The 18,104-nt window shown below is 52.8% G+C and overlaps 1 protein-coding gene and 2 long non-coding RNA genes across 5 annotated transcripts; all 3 read left to right on the top strand.

The window, feature by feature from the left end:
- The first annotated feature begins 67 nt into the window (after nucleotides 1–67).
- LOC135307790 (uncharacterized) lies at nucleotides 68–3,781 on the top strand. Of its 2 annotated transcripts, XR_010368446.1 has the most exons (4): nucleotides 68–788; nucleotides 993–1,089; nucleotides 1,682–1,808; nucleotides 2,251–3,781. It is a non-coding gene; the product is annotated as an uncharacterized LOC135307790 (long non-coding RNA). The 2 variants fall into 2 exon arrangements; XR_010368445.1 differs by having other exon boundaries at nucleotides 69–788; nucleotides 1,682–3,781.
- Nucleotides 3,782–9,626: 5,845 nt separating this feature from the next.
- On the top strand, nucleotides 9,627–12,007 carry LOC135308371 (PHD finger protein 7-like). Its single transcript, XM_064433312.1, is given in 10 exon segments — nucleotides 9,627–9,713; nucleotides 9,799–9,900; nucleotides 10,188–10,312; nucleotides 10,389–10,556; nucleotides 10,558–10,599; nucleotides 10,601–10,744; nucleotides 10,960–11,073; nucleotides 11,222–11,340; nucleotides 11,494–11,826; nucleotides 11,961–12,007. Coding segments are annotated over 10 exon segments (1,281 nt in total).
- Nucleotides 12,008–12,093: 86 nt separating this feature from the next.
- LOC135307789 (uncharacterized) lies at nucleotides 12,094–16,219 on the top strand. Of its 2 annotated transcripts, XR_010368443.1 has the most exons (4): nucleotides 12,094–13,226; nucleotides 13,431–13,527; nucleotides 14,120–14,246; nucleotides 14,689–16,219. It is a non-coding gene; the product is annotated as an uncharacterized LOC135307789 (long non-coding RNA). The 2 variants fall into 2 exon arrangements; XR_010368444.1 differs by lacking the exon at nucleotides 13,431–13,527 and having other exon boundaries at nucleotides 12,095–13,226.
- Nucleotides 16,220–18,104: the final 1,885 nt, after the last annotated feature.

Raw genomic sequence — 18,104 nt, 5'->3', positions numbered from 1 at the left:
CAGCGCATGCTGAGAGTCCAAGGCGCAGGGGGACACCGTCGGGGACGTCCCGCAGGAGCAGCCGCTCCCGCCAGCGACGTCGGGCCTCAAGTGGCACCTCCAACAGCAGCACGTAGCGCCATCTTTTCTTTCTAGTCCATGGGTTCGCTGCCGGAAGTGAAGGTGAGAACGGTCAGCACAGGGCCCCTGAGATTTGCAGGTCTGTGAGAAAACCCTGTTAGCTCTTGACATTTCTACCGGCAGGAAAGAGGTCTGTGCTAAATACCTTGATTTCTGTGTAACCCTGTATTCAGTGACAAGTCCCTTAAGGATGTGGCTAATGGAAAAGGACTCTTGCTCCTGCCTTTAGACTCCAGCCTCAGATGTTTCCCCACTGCTTAGCCTTGAAAGTGAACCACTCCTTAATGGGCTTGGGTCCGGTTAGGGAGACGTTCAGAGCAAGGTGGCTCCTGAGGAAGCTGTCTTTGGAAAGGACGTGTGCTGTGTTGCTATCCTTGAGCAATCTCCCTTCAGGAAAGCCAAAAGGAAGAAGAAAGAAGAGAGTGAGACACTGTCTCAAGTGTCTGAAGAAAACAATTCCAATGTTGCTGCTGATTTGAAAGACTTGATTGGACCTTCAAAGAACAAAGCAGTAAAGAGTGTGGAAATACCCTGGGACAAAGAGGACGCACAGGACTCTGGCCCAGATGACCATTTGGGACCTTTGACTGAGAAGGACGCAGCTCAGGAGTGGAGTGCTTTCAAGTTTTCCTTCTTTGGAGACACAGAGCAGTTGGGCATCAAAGAAGGTAAGAGCAGAACCCTTCGAACAGTGCCATTGCTAAGGAAGAGCTTCTGGCAGGCACTGCAGAGCAGTAGGGTGTAAAGAAGGTCAGGATCCAGGGGATTTTCAGCAGCAGAAGTCAGGAATTAGGCAGCAGCATTTTGATCTTCATTTCAGCTTGCCGAGGCTGAGGCAGATTCATGAGAGGTACCTGATGCTTGTGTTTCAGGAATTCGGGAAGGCATGCTTTGAGAAGGCATTGGGTACTTTGCAAAATGGTGGAAAAGCTTGTTGTCATGCCCTGAATTCCTCAAAGAGGGAAAAAGGTAACATACCAGTCATATCAAGTTTCATAGAACCTGACAAGATTTTAAAGGAAATGTGTGTTAATGTAGAGGGAAAAACAAAATCCTGGAACTGAACCCAAGGTCCATGAGCATTCTGTTTGTTACTGAATTCTATTCTTGGACCTTTAGAAAAAGGAAACTGAATGGCACATGAATATTGGGGTGTCCTAATCTTAGATAAAATGAGGCCATATGAAATGAAGATGAAACAACATTAAATCAATTCCCAGTCGTGCAGGAGAGAAAGAAATGTTGTGAACTTACCCAAAATCCTAAAAAACACAATGCAACAGCACAAAGCAAGAAGCCCTCCACACTTGTACTGAATTCAGAAGGTATTCAGTGTCTTCTGAATGCAATGATAAATGTTGAAAAATACATAAGGGATGCCTAGAACTAAGTGGAAAATCCTGAAGCACAGATACAGCTCAGAAAATCTGGCAGGAGACGATTCTGTCCTTCTGAAATCTGTCTTTTCCAGTGTATTTCTCTTGAAAGGAGGAATCTTTCCTGCCCAGCAGAGGAATAATCTGGTTTTGGCTTTTTTTCTCTATTGCTGCTGTTATCGCAGAGCCTTACGTACTTGGAACAACAAAACCGGTACAAGTCACGTGGCAAGAGGATCGACGTGTCCAAGACTGCAGTTCTGAGGGTGAAGAGGAGCCCCAGATGTCAGAAATTGAAAAGGACTGAGAAATGCAAGTTCCATTGCTCTTTGTTGTCTCCTTGGCGGTAGTAGCTGGATGCTGTGGCAATATTAACAGCAGCACTCAGCAAGTGGGAAACTGACATTGCACGCCCCTGAAAGCCATCTTGGAAAACCATTTGTGCTGCACAGAGTCAAAACGCCCAGCAGGCCGTTTGCTGTGAAGTTGAATGTGGAAAAAGAGAAGTAGAGCACAAGAAATTTTCCGGGTCATTTGGGTTTGACCAACTCCAAATGGAGTTTGGCCAAAAGCCAAAGACACAGTCAGTTTTCTCTTTCAAAGTGGCTTTTGTAAAATCAAAAGCTCTATTTGGGTACTAGGGAATAAAGTTTTTCAATGTATACAATTTCTCTGAAGCACTACAGTTTCAAGTCATGCGCATGGAATTTGATAGTACAATTTAGGATGCTAAAATCCCTTTGTACTTGTCTAGGTTTCTTTCTTTACCACACACAGAAAGTGCTAGAGTTTGCTTCTCCGACGATGATGAACGCCTAAGAGGTAGGACGGAATTTCTTCATCCCCTTTTGGATTTCTTTCCCTTCTGAACCTTTCCTGGACTAGTTATGAATGTTTTCTAGCAAAATTTGCCACCCTTACTTGTGGCCAAAATAGTGGTGGAATCCCATGAGCACGTCCTGGTAAAATAGAGGTCAAGCAGATTTCTGGCTTACTTTTCTTTCAGATATTTGGCTAATAGGAACCTGGACTTTTAGAGCTTATCAAAAACTTAGTCACTTGACAGGTTACCTAGACAGTTTGGATCCCTTCAGGTATGTGTAGCATCTTGAACTTTTTCCTGCCTTTCTTTCGGGTGTTACCATCAGGAATGTTGAGTTTGGCTTGTATGTGCCTGTGGTTCTTTGTCCTCATGAATCTGGGGCTTTCTCTTCTGAATCCAGTGAATTTGGTGTTTAGAAACAAAGCAAACAACAACAAAAGGGAAAACACACAGTCCCCAAAACCTGCACAGGCCTCCAGAACAATTGCTTGTTATATTTTGTAGAATATATAGTCTTAAGACAGGCTCAAAGGCTGTGCCTTTCTTGAGACTGATTAGGTAACTCTGAGGCAAGGTACTGCTGTGTTCATGCAGTTACCGGCCTGCAATCTCCCCGCCTGTCTGATTTACAGGGTGTGTTGAAACGGAGAGCTCAGTCCTCAGCAGGCCTCAGTGCTGGGGAGGATGCAGGGTCCTGGTGCTGAGCTTCTAAGGGAACGGCTGCTATTTCTCTGCAATTTAGATTGCAGCATGTTGAGGAGAACTGCTGCTGCCTTTCATTGTTCTTAGTACACCAGGCTGCAGCAGGGAGCATTTCTGTTGGAGCCAACGTGTGGTGGGGGGCAGGAGAACAGGAAGGATGAGGAGAATTGATTTCTGACTTTCTTACTGCCCTGTTCATGATTGTTAGAAGCAGCAGCACAATCAGAAGTGTTTAACCCTATTAATTGGTTGTTTGTTTTGTGCACAGGAGCCAAAGTTATTTTGTAGATTACTAGAGCTCAGTGAAGAGAAAGAGGGTTAGGAAGAGAGACTTAGATTATTGCTAGAGGTGAGTATGGAACGTCTGTTCCCTGGTAGCTCTAGGCGAAAGCTGAGCATGGGGAGGGAATGCAGGTATGAATGTGCATGCCAAATTAATTTGGGACCTCAAGAAGAGCTTGAAACTTTTTATTGACCAGGAAACAAAAGCTTTGTAGTCTACCGCTGTGTATAACGCCCTGTTGTATTGTCCAGTAATGTAAAGCACGGCATCTCTGTATTTTACAGGAGCAGCACCTTAACTATCTGTAAGGAATGTATTTAAGAGATAGAGAGAATTTAGAGACTTCTCTTAATAGTGGAATAGGAAACTTCTCCGAAGACTTTGTTAGATTTTCATTATATTCTGGAACGCCGAAGGAAGCATAAGGATACCAAATAGAAAGTGCAAGCAAACCAATAAACCTTTTACTGATTGGAAGCGGGTCATGTTTGTTCCTTGAAGGAGTTGCCAAGCAATGGGACTTTCAAAATCCTTTCAATGGTCTAACAAGAGAACGTGTTGACAGTCCCTGTTAGGCAGTGTTTTGGAGCTGGGGCTGAGGCTCTCGAGGCCTGGGGACATCAGGGAGGCTCCAGTTCTGACTGGCCAGGCTGGGGCCATTGAGTTCAGGTTCAGGCCTGGTGGCTGTAAGGGCAAGCAGGAATGTCAAGAGTGGCCCAGGCCCGGGCCGGGCCAGAGCAGAGCGGTGCCCCCAGCCCTCCAGGGGCGGATGGGCTCTGCCAAGGCCAGCCTGGGCACTGCCCCCAACCCAGGGACAGGCGGGTGCTTTGCCCCAGAGCTGTGCCCAGAGCAGCAAAGCTGACACAGCCCCAGCTGGTTCTGGCAGCTGTGAGGCCAGAGCAGCACCCGTGGGTGCCCTGGGCAGGGCCGGAGCGGCACAGGAGCAGTTGCCAGGGCCTGGGGAAGCACAGGGCTCAGCCTCCACAAGGCGACACAGCATGCATGCTGCAGGGGACAGAGCCAGTGGCAGCGGGCATGAGCACCTCTGCGGGGCTCTTAGCCTGCAGCAGCATCGGCCCCGAGGGCTGCTCTGTCCCTGCCTGCCTGCCTGCCTGCCTGCCTGAGGGGCAGGGCTGGAGGCCTTGCAGAGCAGGGGCCATTGCGGGCACGGCTGTCCCAGGAGCTGCCCCCTGGCCCAGCTGGGCCTCACACGGGGAGGAGGGAGGCTCCCAGCCCCAGCATGGCTGAGCAGCTCCTGCCTCCCCCTGCCTCTGCTCTGGGCCCCACACTGCCTGCCACAAGAGCCACTGGGCAAGGCTGTGCCAGGCCTGCTTTGCCCTCACCTGGCTCCCTGGCACCAGGGCCCTCCTGCTTCATGTCAGACATGGCACTTTTCAGCCAGGAATACAACAGTCTCCTCCAGGTGTTTGTCCTCTCTCTGTCTGTGGGAGAAAGCAGAGTGTGTGAGGAGTTGGCAGAACAGGCCCAGAGCCACGAGGGCACTACTCCCTGCTCAGCCCTGTGTGAGCCCTGCTCCTGTCTGCCTTATCCTCCCATCGGTCACGTCGAGGAACACCGCAGTCTCCTCTGAATATTCCTCCGCTGATTCTGGGAAAGGAGAGGCAGGTGAGCCTGCAGCACAGGCCCAGAGCCCCGAGATGCGGGGCCCCTGTGGTCCCTGGGCAGCCACGTCCCTGCCCTACCTTCTCCTGCCGTTGTCAGGTCGCACTGACACACGGCCTGAGCGCGGCCTTCCCTTTTGGGGCCAAGGGAAATCTCTGCTCCTGCCTCTGGCGCAGGGCGCTCTGCCAGCAGATCAGGGAAGGTGATACCCCCAGAGACAGGCACGAGCAGTGGAGGAAAGCCGACATCACTGCAGTCTTCCAAAAGGACACCAAGACGCAGCCAGGAAACTGCAGGCCCATCAGCCTCAGCTCCATTTTCAGAAAGGTGACGAGAACAGCTCCTCTTGGATGTCATCTCTAAGCCTGTGGGATAACAGGAAATGGAAACCATGCTTGACCAATCTGATAGCCGCCTCTGCTGCTGCAGTGACTGGCTGGGTTTGTGAGGGCAGAGCGGTGGCCCTTGTCAGCCGGGACTTCAGCAAGCCTTTGTCCCTGCCTCCCTTGTGGCGCTCCTGAGGTAGCTCAGGGACAGTGGGGTAGAGAAGTGCACAGTGGAGCTGCAAACTCAGGTAGCTGTGAGCTCAGGGGGCCGTGCTGGGGCCAGCCTTGTTTGCCTTATTCCCCAGTGACCTGGCAGAAGGGACGGAGAGCTCCCACAGCACGTTTGCTGATGGGACAGAACCGGGAGCAGGGGCTGATGCTCCACAAGGCTGTGCTGCTCTTGCGTGAGAGCTGGACAGGCTCGAGAGTTGAGCAGAGAGGGAGCTCATGAAGTTGCACCAGGGAAAGCCTCTAGAAGAGCTTGAGGCTTTGTAATTACCAGGCAACAGAAGTGTTTCAGCACAGTGGAGTGTATAACGTCATCTTGTGATGTCCAGTTAGGGAAACCACCACCTCTCCTTCTGGTACAGGACCAGTTCCTCGTTGTTGCCAGGATTTTTAGTGAAAAAGCCTCTGCTAGGATTTTTCCTGTCCTGAGGAGCTGAGGGCCCCAGGAAAGAAATGTAAACAATAACTGTCTGCTGCTGTGGAGTGCCACAGGTGAATCTTCCATTGGTCCATGTGGATTGTTTTCAATCAGTGACCAATCACAGCCACCTGTGCCAAGGCTGTGAGCAGTCACAGGATTTTTGTTATTCATTCCTGTTCTATTCTTGTCTTTGTAGCCTTCTGATCTTCTTCTCTCTGTTCTTTTAGTATAGCTGTAATGTAGTATTTAGTATAATATATATCATAATAAAACAGCCTTCTGATCAACATGGAGTCAAGCCTCGTGTCCTCGCACCAGGGGTCCAAGTCAAAGCAACACCTCGTGTGTATGCAAAGGAAGTCTTTGTGACAAACAGTGAATTCAGGAACTTCCCCTACTATTGTGTTGGATTTTCATGATTTTCTGGAATGCCAGGTGAAGTGTAAGGATTCCAAAAGGAAAGTGAAAACAAACCAATAAATCTTCTTTTAGAGATCAGAAATGTTTCCTGTTTGTTGCTTGAAGAAGTTGCCAAACAACAAAACTTTTGAAATCCTTTCAAAGATCTAGCAGGAAAAAGCATTGGCCTAAAGCGTTAGCCGGTGTTTCTGAGGAGGAACACGGTTCTAGAGTCAATTCAAGGTTTGCACCAGGGTTTGGGGTTTTTTGCCAGTATGCTTTGAATGTGAGCTGCTTCTCTGCAGGACTTTTAATAATTAGATCGTGTACTGAAGACAACATGTTACTGTGTCCTGCTGTCCAGTGCTGAAGAGGGTTGAGACAGAGCAGGTAGCTCTGTGTCTGTGTGTAACTCGCAGGAGCTGCACCAGAGCAGTGCCCAGGGCTTGGAGAAGCCAACGGGTTCCTGGCACGGAGGACACAAAGTCCACGGCACGGGATTGTCCGGCCAAGCTCTTCTGGTTCTTTCTGCTTGGAGCTCTTGCCGGGTTCCCTGCAGAGCCCCGGGTGCAGCTTCCCAAGTCAAGCTTCTTCCTCTGCCTCCTCCCTCCCTCCTGGGTGTCAGGATCCGCTGGAGCGAGTGGGGGCTCCTTATGGTTCATTAACTGATCTCAGAGTGCAAAAACAACACGGAGGGGATTTCACTATTGGTCAAAACAAATTCACCTTTTATTGAATGACCACAGCAAATGCAATATAGGGATTAGAATAGAGATAAAAAATAAAGAGAGAGAGAGAGAGAAAGGGTGTACAACTACCAAATGTAGAGACAAAAGCCTGGTGGTGCAGTCAATGGGAAATTCTCCTTGTCCAGTCAGGAAGGATCTCAAAGTCCTGGTTAACTCAGGGATCTATTATAGTCCTTTGCCAAGGGGGAGAAACAGGTCTTGAAATTGCCGAGGAGAAACAGATACCATAAAGACTAAGTTTATGGAAATAGTTGAGGGAGAACAGGTACTGAGAACGGGTGCAGACAGTCCATGTTCTCAACAGTGAGCGAGAGCCGTTGTTTTCTTGGTCCAGCAACCACACCTGGGCAAGCATTTGCTTTGACCAGGCCAGCCCCCCCGCCACATGTAGGATTATAGGGGTGTCAGTCTCAGTCCTTGGGAGGGGGCTTCAATCTCCCTTTGTCACAGTGATAGTGAAACAGATGAAAGGTTTTCCATGGGGGACCACCAAAGTTACCCCTGAAAGTTCATTTGGCCGACAGGTGGGGAAATTCATGGGCCATTGCTGCCAAGCAGGCGCAAGCATAAGGGGCGAGTCGCTCCTTGGCAGGCCCTGCTGGAAGCAGTAAACCGTGGCTGCAGTGCAGACCCAGCTGCAAACAATCCCTTGGCAAGCATCCACCTCAGCCAGGCCAGACCTCCAGTCAGGGTCTTCAGTGGTCCCGGTCTCTGTTCTGGCGACGGTCGTGAGGCAAAATGAGGGAAACTTTGGAGCGTCTCTTTCACTGGCTAAAGGCATTCCCTGGCATTGCACCGGCTCTGCCTCCCTCCTAGATCAGTGAAGGCATCGCCTTCCACCCAAGGTGGCTCTCCCATGGAGACAGGAAAGTGCATGAACTCCTGCTGCCCCAGCATCAGGCAGGTGCAGGGTGTCCCTGCTTGCCAGCCCTTGCCCTGTTTCCCCAGGATGCCGCTGATTGTTCTAGAAGTCACGGACCTGGATTTCCAGGAGCATGTTTGCAGAGACATGAATGAGAAAAATCGACAAGAATTGTTTGTGCTTCTCTTCTTGATTTTTAAAAACTATTTTTCCTAGGAGGAAAGCATGGACCAAACTGGGAGAGTTCCTTTCCTGGGGGAAAAGCATCCTCCTGCATTTGACTTCTGAGTCGAGGACTGTTGCAAGCTCTCCTGTCAGATGTACACTGAAAATTCTCATGGAGTTTTCTGTGTTTCCACTGAGCCAGTATAAACGATGACGCTTCTAAAGAGGTTAACGCTAACTTTTCCATTTATAAGCAATGTCAAAGTTGTTAATTGATGGATGACAGGATAAGTGAGGTGTGGAGGCAGCTGTGGTGGTCTCCAGGTATATCTCCTGTTCCCAGTGGTGATCCGCAGCAGCATCAAATCATGTTCATCTTAGTCTTCTCCAGACAGGTGCAGGAAAAAGTTGGATCACCTAGAGGAGGGTTTGAATCTCTGCAGTGCAGGAGACTCTGCACCAGCTCTCTGGGCAACCGACTGCCAGGGGCAGGAGCAGAGATTTTCCATGGCCAGGGCCAGAGTCCTGCAGTGGCAGTGCCTGAACAGCAGCTTCCTGCCTACAGTCCCACCCTCGATGGCTGCCCCAGGGCCTGGCATTTGACCCTGCACTTGCTGCAGGAGTCCCTGCCCTGGTTCCCTGCTGACCAAAGGCTCGGAGCCATCTCAGAGCCTCGGTTCCCAAGGGGGCCGCCACAAGTGGTTGCCAGGGACCTGAGGCCATGGCTGCCCCAATTATGGGTGCACGATGCTGATGTCAGAGTGGCCATTATGACCTGTGTGAGCACGGCCCCAAAAGGGAAGGCTGCACTCAGGCTGTGTGTCAGTGCGACCTGACAACGGCAGGAGAAGGTAGGGCATGGACGTGGCTGCCCAGGAACCACAGGGGCCCCACACCTCGAGGCTCTGAGCCTGTGCTGCAGGCTCACCTGCCTCTCCTTTCCCAGAATCAGCGGAGGAACATCCAGAGGAGACTGGGTTGTTCCTGGACGCGACCGACGGGAGGAGAAGGCGGACAGGAGCAGGGCTCACGCAGGGCTGAGCAGGGAGTAGTGCCCTCGTGGCTCTGGGCCTGTTCTGTCAACTCCCCCACACTCTGCTTTCTCCAGCAGAGAGAGAGGAACAACACCTGGAGCAGACCATGGTATTCCTTGTCAGCAACTCACAGCTGACAGCTGCCATGGGCAACAGGAAGCAGGAGGGCCCTGGTGCCAGGCAGCCAGGTGAGGGCAAAGCAGGCCTGGCACAGCCTGGCCCAGGGGCTCTTGTGGCAGGCAGTGTGGGGCCCAGAGCAGAGGCAGGGGGAGGCAGGAGCTGCTCAGCCATGCCGGGGCTGGGAGCCTCCCTCCTCCCCGTGTGGGGCCCAGCTGGGCCAGGGGGCAGCTCCTGGGAGAGCCGTGCCCGCAATGGCCCCTGCTCTGCAAGGCCTCCAGCCCTGCCCCTCAGGCAGGCAGGCAGGCAGGCAGGCAGGGACAGAGCAGCCCTCGGGGCCGATGCTGCTGCAGAGGTGCTCATGTCCGCTGCCACTGGCTCTGTCCCCTGCAGCATGCATGCTGTGTCGCTGTGTGGAGGCTGACCCGGACACCTGCGGTGACAAAGTGGAGAAGGGCGGGCTCTGTGCCCACGTCTTTTGCCTGGTGCGTGGCTGCGGGTGCTCCCTCCGCCATTGCAATGGGCAGTTCCTGCCACTCTCTCCTCATCAGCTCCTCCCTTTTGCTGCAGTTTTTCGCCACTCTGCTTTTTCGCCAAGTGGAGCATCGTGTTGGACTCATGGGCTTTCTGCCTCGAGATATCCAAATTGCAGTGTGGCGGGCGGCACAGAAGGTGAGAGCCTGACAAGAGCAGGGAGATTTGTGCCAGGCGAGGTTTGCCAGAGCTTAGCCCAGGCTGCACCAAAGGAAGGCTGGCCCAACAGCCAGCTCTGGGACAAAGTCTGGCTCCCAGCAGCTCTGGCACAGAGGCTCTGGCACAGGAGCCTCCTCCCTCCTCCCCCAGGCGGCTCTGTGGGCTGGGACCCAGCAGTGGCCGCATCCTGCGCCCTGCCCGGAGCCGCGGGGCTGCCAGGGGAGGCCCCGAGGCTGCTGCTGATGGGGCTGCTTGGCTCTTTCCAGCGCTGCTGCGTCTGTGGCCAGAGCGGGGCAACCATCATGTGCTGCCAGGAGGACTGCGAGAGATGGTTCCACCTGCCCTGTGCCAAGGAGGTCGGCTGTGTCAATCAGTACATTCCTCCATACAGGTACCTCCTCTCCGCTTCTGGCCACCACTGGCCAGGGATCCAGCAATTCTCACTGTGCTCATCTATTTTCCCCCAGCTCCTACTGCCCCGAGCACTGTCCAGAGCAGGAGGTGCAGGCGACTCCAGAGCCGGGCACCGATTGCCCCATCTGCATGGAGCCTGTGGAGGATAGAAAGACCTTTGAAACCATGGTGTGCCCAACGTGCAAAAGAGCCTGGTTCCACAGGGACTGCATCCAGGTCGGATCCCTCCCCTCAGTCCTGGGGCACAGCAGGTGCTCAGCAGCACCCGGGCCTGGCTCACACTGCATGTGTTTGCCCTGCAGGGACAGGCCATGCGCGCTGGTTTTGCGTGCCTCCACTGCCCCCTGTGCAGAGATGATGTGGGTTTCGTTGCCGAAATGCTCATCTTGGGGATCAGAGTCCCCTTCAGGTTGGTGTCCTTCTGCCTGGCACAAAAGACAGGAGGGTGCACGTGCTGTGCTGTTCCAGGCCCTGCCTCAGCAGTCCTGGCCCTGCCCTGTCCCATGACTCTGGGCTTCAGCTTCACGCACAACTTGGAAAAGCGCTGGAGGAAAAGCAGGGACACCCTGGAGCTCCATGAGGGGAGGGCAGCAGAAACTCATCAGGTTTTCCTTTCTGCATCAGAGAGCCAACATGGGAGGACAACGATGCCTTTGCTGATCTCGGAGAGAGGCACAGCATGTGCAATGCCAGGGAATGCCTTTACCCTGGAGGCAGGGAGGAGGCAGAACAAGAGGGGTAAGTTGGGGAGCTGCACCTGGGGCTCTGAAAGGGAAACCATATCTCAGCAAGGGCTGAAAGAGGCAAGAACTTGCAAGAGCTTGGCCAGACAACCACGTGCTGGGACACTTTGTCCTCAGTGCCATAAGTCTCTTTGCCTCCCCAGGCCCTGGCAACTGCTCCTGTGCTCCTCCTGTGCTGCTGAGGGCACCCACAGGCGCTGCTCTGGCCTGAGAAACAAGATATACAGATGGGACTGTGACAGCTGTGCTGGTCTCGGAACGTGTATGAGTCAAAGCCCCCGGTGTCCCTGGGCTGGGGGCAGTGCCCAGGCTGGCCTTGGCAGAGCCCGTGTGCTCCTGAAGGCATGGGGGTACTGCTCTGGCCTGGCCTGCCTTGGGCCTGGGGGGCCTTTGACATTCCTGCTTGCCCTTACAGCCTCCAGGGATGAGCCAGAGCTCAGTGGCCCCAGCCTGGCCAGACAGTCAGGACAGGAATCTGCTCATGGCTCCTCAGAATCCCAGGACATCAGGCCCAGCTCCGGCACGCCGGTGCCATCGGGGCTGGCTCCTCCGTCTCCATCTCCAGAGACCAGCAGCCAAAACAGCCAGCAACAGCCAGCATCACAGCAGTCACTGCCATCTTCCTCGCTGGACACCAGCAGCCCCAGCAGATCAAGGCCAACATACAGCAGCTCCCCGGACCCTGAGGACAGGCTCCATTCCAGACGTGCTGGGCCTGACCGCAGGCGAAACAGCTCTGGCCCGCAAGGTCAGGACCCAAATCAGCCCGTCCGATCGAGGAGTCGCTGTGACAGGAGCAGCAGGAGAGGGCCGAGGGCTAAGAGACCCAGGCAAAGGGAGACACCTCCACAGACATCCCCCAGACACAGCCGCTCCCGGCAGCAAGGTCGGGCCCAGAGTCCACGTGTCCGGTCCAGGAGTCGGCGTGACAGCAGCAGCAGCAGGACAGGGCCGAGGGCTGAGGGGCCCAGGCAAAGGGAGACACCTCCACAGACATCCCCCAGGCACAGCCGCTCCCGGCAGCAGAGTTGGGCCCAGAGTCCACCTGTCCGGTCCAGGCGTGACAGCAGCAGCAGGACAGGAGTGAGGGCTGAGAGACCCAGGCAAAGGGAGACACCTCCAAGGACATCTCCCAGACACCGCCGCTCCCGGCAGCAGGGTTGGGCCCAGAGTCAACGTGTCCGGTCCAGGAGTCGGCGTGACAGCAGCAGCAGCAGGACAGGGCTGAGGGCTGAGGGGCCCAGGCCGGGGGAGACATGGTCAGGGACGTCCCCCAGACGCAGCCGGTCCCGCCTGCAGCGCCGCGCCTCGGATCCACCTGTGCAGTCCAGGAGTGGCCAGGACAGCAGCAGGAGGACAGCAGCGCATGCTGAGAGTCCAAGGCGCAGGGGGACACCGTCGGGGACGTCCCGCAGGAGCAGCCGCTCCCGCCAGCGACGTCGGGCCTCAAGTGGCACCTCCAACAGCAGCACGTAGCGCCATCTTTTCTTTCTAGTCCATGGGTTCGCTGCCGGAAGTGAAGGTGAGAACGGTCAGCACAGGGCCCCTGAGATTTGCAGGTCTGTGAGAAAACCCTGTTAGCTCTTGACATTTCTACCGGCAGGAAAGAGGTCTGTGCTAAATACCTTGATTTCTGTGTAACCCTGTATTCAGTGACAAGTCCCTTAAGGATGTGGCTAATGGAAAAGGACTCTTGCTCCTGCCTTTAGACTCCAGCCTCAGATGTTTCCCCACTGCTTAGCCTTGAAAGTGAACCACTCCTTAATGGGCTTGGGTCCGGTTAGGGAGACGTTCAGAGCAAGGTGGCTCCTGAGGAAGCTGTCTTTGGAAAGGACGTGTGCTGTGTTGCTATCCTTGAGCAATCTCCCTTCAGGAAAGCCAAAAGGAAGAAGAAAGAAGAGAGTGAGACACTGTCTCAAGTGTCTGAAGAAAACAATTCCAATGTTGCTGCTGATTTGAAAGACTTGATTGGACCTTCAAAGAACAAAGCAGTAAAGAGTGTGGAAATACCCTGGGACAAAGAGGACGCACAGGACTCTGGCCCAGATGACCATTTGGGACCTTTGACTGAGAAGGACGCAGCTCAGGAGTGGAGTGCTTTCAAGTTTTCCTTCTTTGGAGACACAGAGCAGTTGGGCATCAAAGAAGGTAAGAGCAGAACCCTTCGAACAGTGCCATTGCTAAGGAAGAGCTTCTGGCAGGCACTGTAGGGCAATAGAGTGTAATGAAGGTCAGGATCCAGGGGATTTTCAGCAGCAGAAGTCAGGAATTAGGCAGCAGCATTTTGATCTTCATTTCAGCTTGCCAAGGCTGAGGCAGATTCATGAGAGGTACCTGATGCTTGTGTTTCAGGAATTCGGGAAGGCATGCTTCGAGAAGGCACTGGGTACTTTGCAAAATGGTGGAAAAGCTTGTTGTCATGCCCTGAATTCCTCAAAGAGGGAAAAAGGTAACATACCAGTCATATCAAGTTTCATAGAACCTGACAAGATTTTAAAGGAAATGTGTGTTAATGTAGAGGGAAAAACAAAATCCTGGAACTGAACCCAAGGTCCACGAGCATTCTGTTTGTTACTGAATTCTATTCTTGGACCTTTAGAAAAAGGAAACTGAATGGCACATGAATATTGGGGTGTCCTAATCTTAGATAAAATGAGGCCATATGAAATGAAGATGAAACAACATTAAATCAATTCCCAGTCGTGCAGGAGAGAAAGAAATGTTGTGAACTTACCCAAAATCCTAAAAAACACAATGCAACAGCACAAAGCAAGAAGCCCTCCACACTTGTACTGAATTCAGAAGGTATTCAGTGTCTTCTGAATGCAATGATAAATGTTGAAAAATACATAAGGGATGCCTAGAACTAAGTGGAAAATCCTGAAGCACAGATACAGCTCAGAAAATCTGGCAGGAGACGATTCTGTCCTTCTGAAATCTGTCTTTTCCAGTGTATTTCTCTTGAAAGGAGGAATCTTTCCTGCCCAGCAGAGGAATAATCTGGTTTTGGCTTTTTTTCTCTATTGCTGCTGTTATCGCAGAGCCTTACGTACTTGGAACAACAAAACCGGTACAAGTCACGTGGCAAGAGGATCGACGTGTCCAAGACTGCAGTTCTGAGGGTGAAGAGGAGCCCCAGATGTCAGAAATTGAAAAGGACTGAGAAATGCAAGTTCCATTGCTCTTTGTTGTCTCCTTGGCGGTAGTAGCTGGATGCTGTGTCAATATTAACAGCAGCACTCAGCAAGTGGGAAACTGACATTGCACGCCCCTGAAAGCCATCTTGGAAAACCATTTGTGCTGCACAGAGTCAAAACGCCCAGCAGGCCGTTTGCTGTGAAGTTGAATGTGGAAAAAGAGAAGTAGAGCACAAGAAATTTTCCGGGTCATTTGGGTTTGACCAACTCCAAATGGAGTTTGGCCAAAAGCCAAAGACACAGTCAGTTTTCTCTTTCAAAGTGGCTTTTGTAAAATCAAAAGCTCTATTTGGGTACTAGGGAATAAAGTTTTTCAATGTATACAATTTCTCTGAAGCACTACAGTTTCAAGTCATGCGCATGGAATTTGATAGTACAATTTAGGATGCTAAAATCCCTTTGTACTTGTCTAGGTTTCTTTCTTTACCACACACAGAAAGTGCTAGAGTTTGCTTCTCCGACGATGATGAACGCCTAAGAGGTAGGACGGAATTTCTTCATCCCCTTTTGGATTTCTTTCCCTTCTGAACCTTTCCTGGACTAGTTATGAATGTTTTCTAGCAAAATTTGCCACCCTTACTTGTGGCCAAAATAGTGGTGGAATCCCATGAGCACGTCCTGGTAAAATAGAGGTCAAGCAGATTTCTGGCTTACTTTTCTTTCAGATATTTGGCTAATAGGAACCTGGACTTTTAGAGCTTATCAAAAACTTAGTCACTTGACAGGTTACCTAGACAGTTTGGATCCCTTCAGGTATGTGTAGCATCTTGAACTTTTTCCTGCCTTTCTTTCGGGTGTTACCATCAGGAATGTTGAGTTTGGCTTGTATGTGCCTGTGGTTCTTTGTCCTCATGAATCTGGGGCTTTCTCTTCTGAATCCAGTGAATTTGGTGTTTAGAAACAAAGCAAACAACAACAAAAGGGAAAACACACAGTCCCCAAAACCTGCACAGGCCTCCAGAACAATTGCTTGTTATATTTTGTAGAATATATAGTCTTAAGACAGGCTCAAAGGCTGTGCCTTTCTTGAGACTGATTAGGTAACTCTGAGGCAAGGTACTGCTGTGTTCATGCAGTTACCGGCCTGCAATCTCCCCGCCTGTCTGATTTACAGGGTGTGTTGAAACGGAGAGCTCAGTCCTCAGCAGGCCTCAGTGCTGGGGAGGATGCAGGGTCCTGGTGCTGAGCTTCTAAGGGAACGGCTGCTATTTCTCTGCAATTTAGATTGCAGCATGTTGAGGAGAACTGCTGCTGCCTTTCATTGTTCTTAGTACACCAGGCTGCAGCAGGGAGCATTTCTGTTGGAGCCAACGTGTGGTGGGGGGCAGGAGAACAGGAAGGATGAGGAGAATTGATTTCTGACTTTCTTACTGCCCTGTTCATGATTGTTAGAAGCAGCAGCACAATCAGAAGTGTTTAACCCTATTAATTGGTTGTTTGTTTTGTGCACAGGAGCCAAAGTTATTTTGTAGATTACTAGAGCTCAGTGAAGAGAAAGAGGGTTAGGAAGAGAGACTTAGATTATTGCTAGAGGTGAGTATGGAACGTCTGTTCCCTGGTAGCTCTAGGCGAAAGCTGAGCATGGGGAGGGAATGCAGGTATGAATGTGCATGCCAAATTAATTTGGGACCTCAAGAAGAGCTTGAAACTTTTTATTGACCAGGAAACAAAAGCTTTGTAGTCTACCGCTGTGTATAACGCCCTGTTGTATTGTCCAGTAATGTAAAGCACGGCATCTCTGTATTTTACAGGAGCAGCACCTTAACTATCTGTAAGGAATGTATTTAAGAGATAGAGAGAATTTAGAGACTTCTCTTAATAGTGGAATAGGAAACTTCTCCGAAGACTTTGTTAGATTTTCATTATATTCTGGAACGCCGAAGGAAGCATAAGGATACCAAATAGAAAGTGCAAGCAAACCAATAAACCTTTTACTGATTGGAAGCGGGTCATGTTTGTTCCTTGAAGGAGTTGCCAAGCAATGGGACTTTCAAAATCCTTTCAATGGTCTAACAAGAGAACGTGTTGACAGTCCCTGTTAGGCAGTGTTTTGGAGCTGGGGCTGAGGCTCTCGAGGCCTGGGGACATCAGGGAGGCTCCAGTTCTGACTGGCCAGGCTGGGGCCATTGAGTTCAGGTTCAGGCCTGGTGGCTGTAAGGGCAAGCAGGAATGTCAAGAGTGGCCCAGGCCCGGGCCGGGCCAGAGCAGAGCGGTGCCCCCAGCCCTCCAGGGGCGGATGGGCTCTGCCAAGGCCAGCCTGGGCACTGCCCCCAACCCAGGGACAGGCGGGTGCTTTGCCCCAGAGCTGTGCCCAGAGCAGCAAAGCTGACACAGCCCCAGCTGGTTCTGGCAGCTGTGAGGCCAGAGCAGCACCCGTGGGTGCCCTGGGCAGGGCCGGAGCGGCACAGGAGCAGTTGCCAGGGCCTGGGGAAGCACAGGGCTCAGCCTCCACAAGGCGACACAGCATGCATGCTGCAGGGGACAGAGCCAGTGGCAGCGGGCATGAGCACCTCTGCGGGGCTCTTAGCCTGCAGCAGCATCGGCCCCGAGGGCTGCTCTGTCCCTGCCTGCCTGCCTGCCTGCCTGCCTGAGGGGCAGGGCTGGAGGCCTTGCAGAGCAGGGGCCATTGCGGGCACGGCTGTCCCAGGAGCTGCCCCCTGGCCCAGCTGGGCCTCACACGGGGAGGAGGGAGGCTCCCAGCCCCAGCATGGCTGAGCAGCTCCTGCCTCCCCCTGCCTCTGCTCTGGGCCCCACACTGCCTGCCACAAGAGCCACTGGGCAAGGCTGTGCCAGGCCTGCTTTGCCCTCACCTGGCTCCCTGGCACCAGGGCCCTCCTGCTTCATGTCAGACATGGCACTTTTCAGCCAGGAATACAACAGTCTCCTCCAGGTGTTTGTCCTCTCTCTGTCTGTGGGAGAAAGCAGAGTGTGTGAGGAGTTGGCAGAACAGGCCCAGAGCCACGAGGGCACTACTCCCTGCTCAGCCCTGTGTGAGCCCTGCTCCTGTCTGCCTTATCCTCCCATCGGTCACGTCGAGGAACACCGCAGTCTCCTCTGAATATTCCTCCGCTGATTCTGGGAAAGGAGAGGCAGGTGAGCCTGCAGCACAGGCCCAGAGCCCCGAGATGCGGGGCCCCTGTGGTCCCTGGGCAGCCACGTCCCTGCCCTACCTTCTCCTGCCGTTGTCAGGTCGCACTGACACACGGCCTGAGCGCGGCCTTCCCTTTTGGGGCCAAGGGAAATCTCTGCTCCTGCCTCTGGCGCAGGGCGCTCTGCCAGCAGATCAGGGAAGGTGATACCCCCAGAGACAGGCACGAGCAGTGGAGGAAAGCCGACATCACTGCAGTCTTCCAAAAGGACACCAAGACGCAGCCAGGAAACTGCAGGCCCATCAGCCTCAGCTCCATTTTCAGAAAGGTGACGAGAACAGCTCCTCTTGGATGTCATCTCTAAGCCTGTGGGATAACAGGAAATGGAAACCATGCTTGACCAATCTGATAGCCGCCTCTGCTGCTGCAGTGACTGGCTGGGTTTGTGAGGGCAGAGCGGTGGCCCTTGTCAGCCGGGACTTCAGCAAGCCTTTGTCCCTGCCTCCCTTGTGGCGCTCCTGAGGTAGCTCAGGGACAGTGGGGTAGAGAAGTGCACAGTGGAGCTGCAAACTCAGGTAGCTGTGAGCTCAGGGGGCCGTGCTGGGGCCAGCCTTGTTTGCCTTATTCCCCAGTGACCTGGCAGAAGGGATTGAGCGCTCCCACAGCACTTTTGCTGATGGGACAGAACCGGGAGCAGGGGCTGATGCTCCACAAGGCTGTGCTGCTCTTGCGTGAGAGCT

Source organism: Passer domesticus, chromosome 9 (genome assembly GCF_036417665.1).
Source record: "Passer domesticus isolate bPasDom1 chromosome 9, bPasDom1.hap1, whole genome shotgun sequence".
In the NCBI taxonomy this organism is placed as follows: Eukaryota; Metazoa; Chordata; class Aves; order Passeriformes; family Passeridae; genus Passer; species Passer domesticus.
The sequence above is the reverse complement of the archived record's forward strand: the minus strand, read 5'-3'. Positions and strand labels throughout refer to the sequence as shown.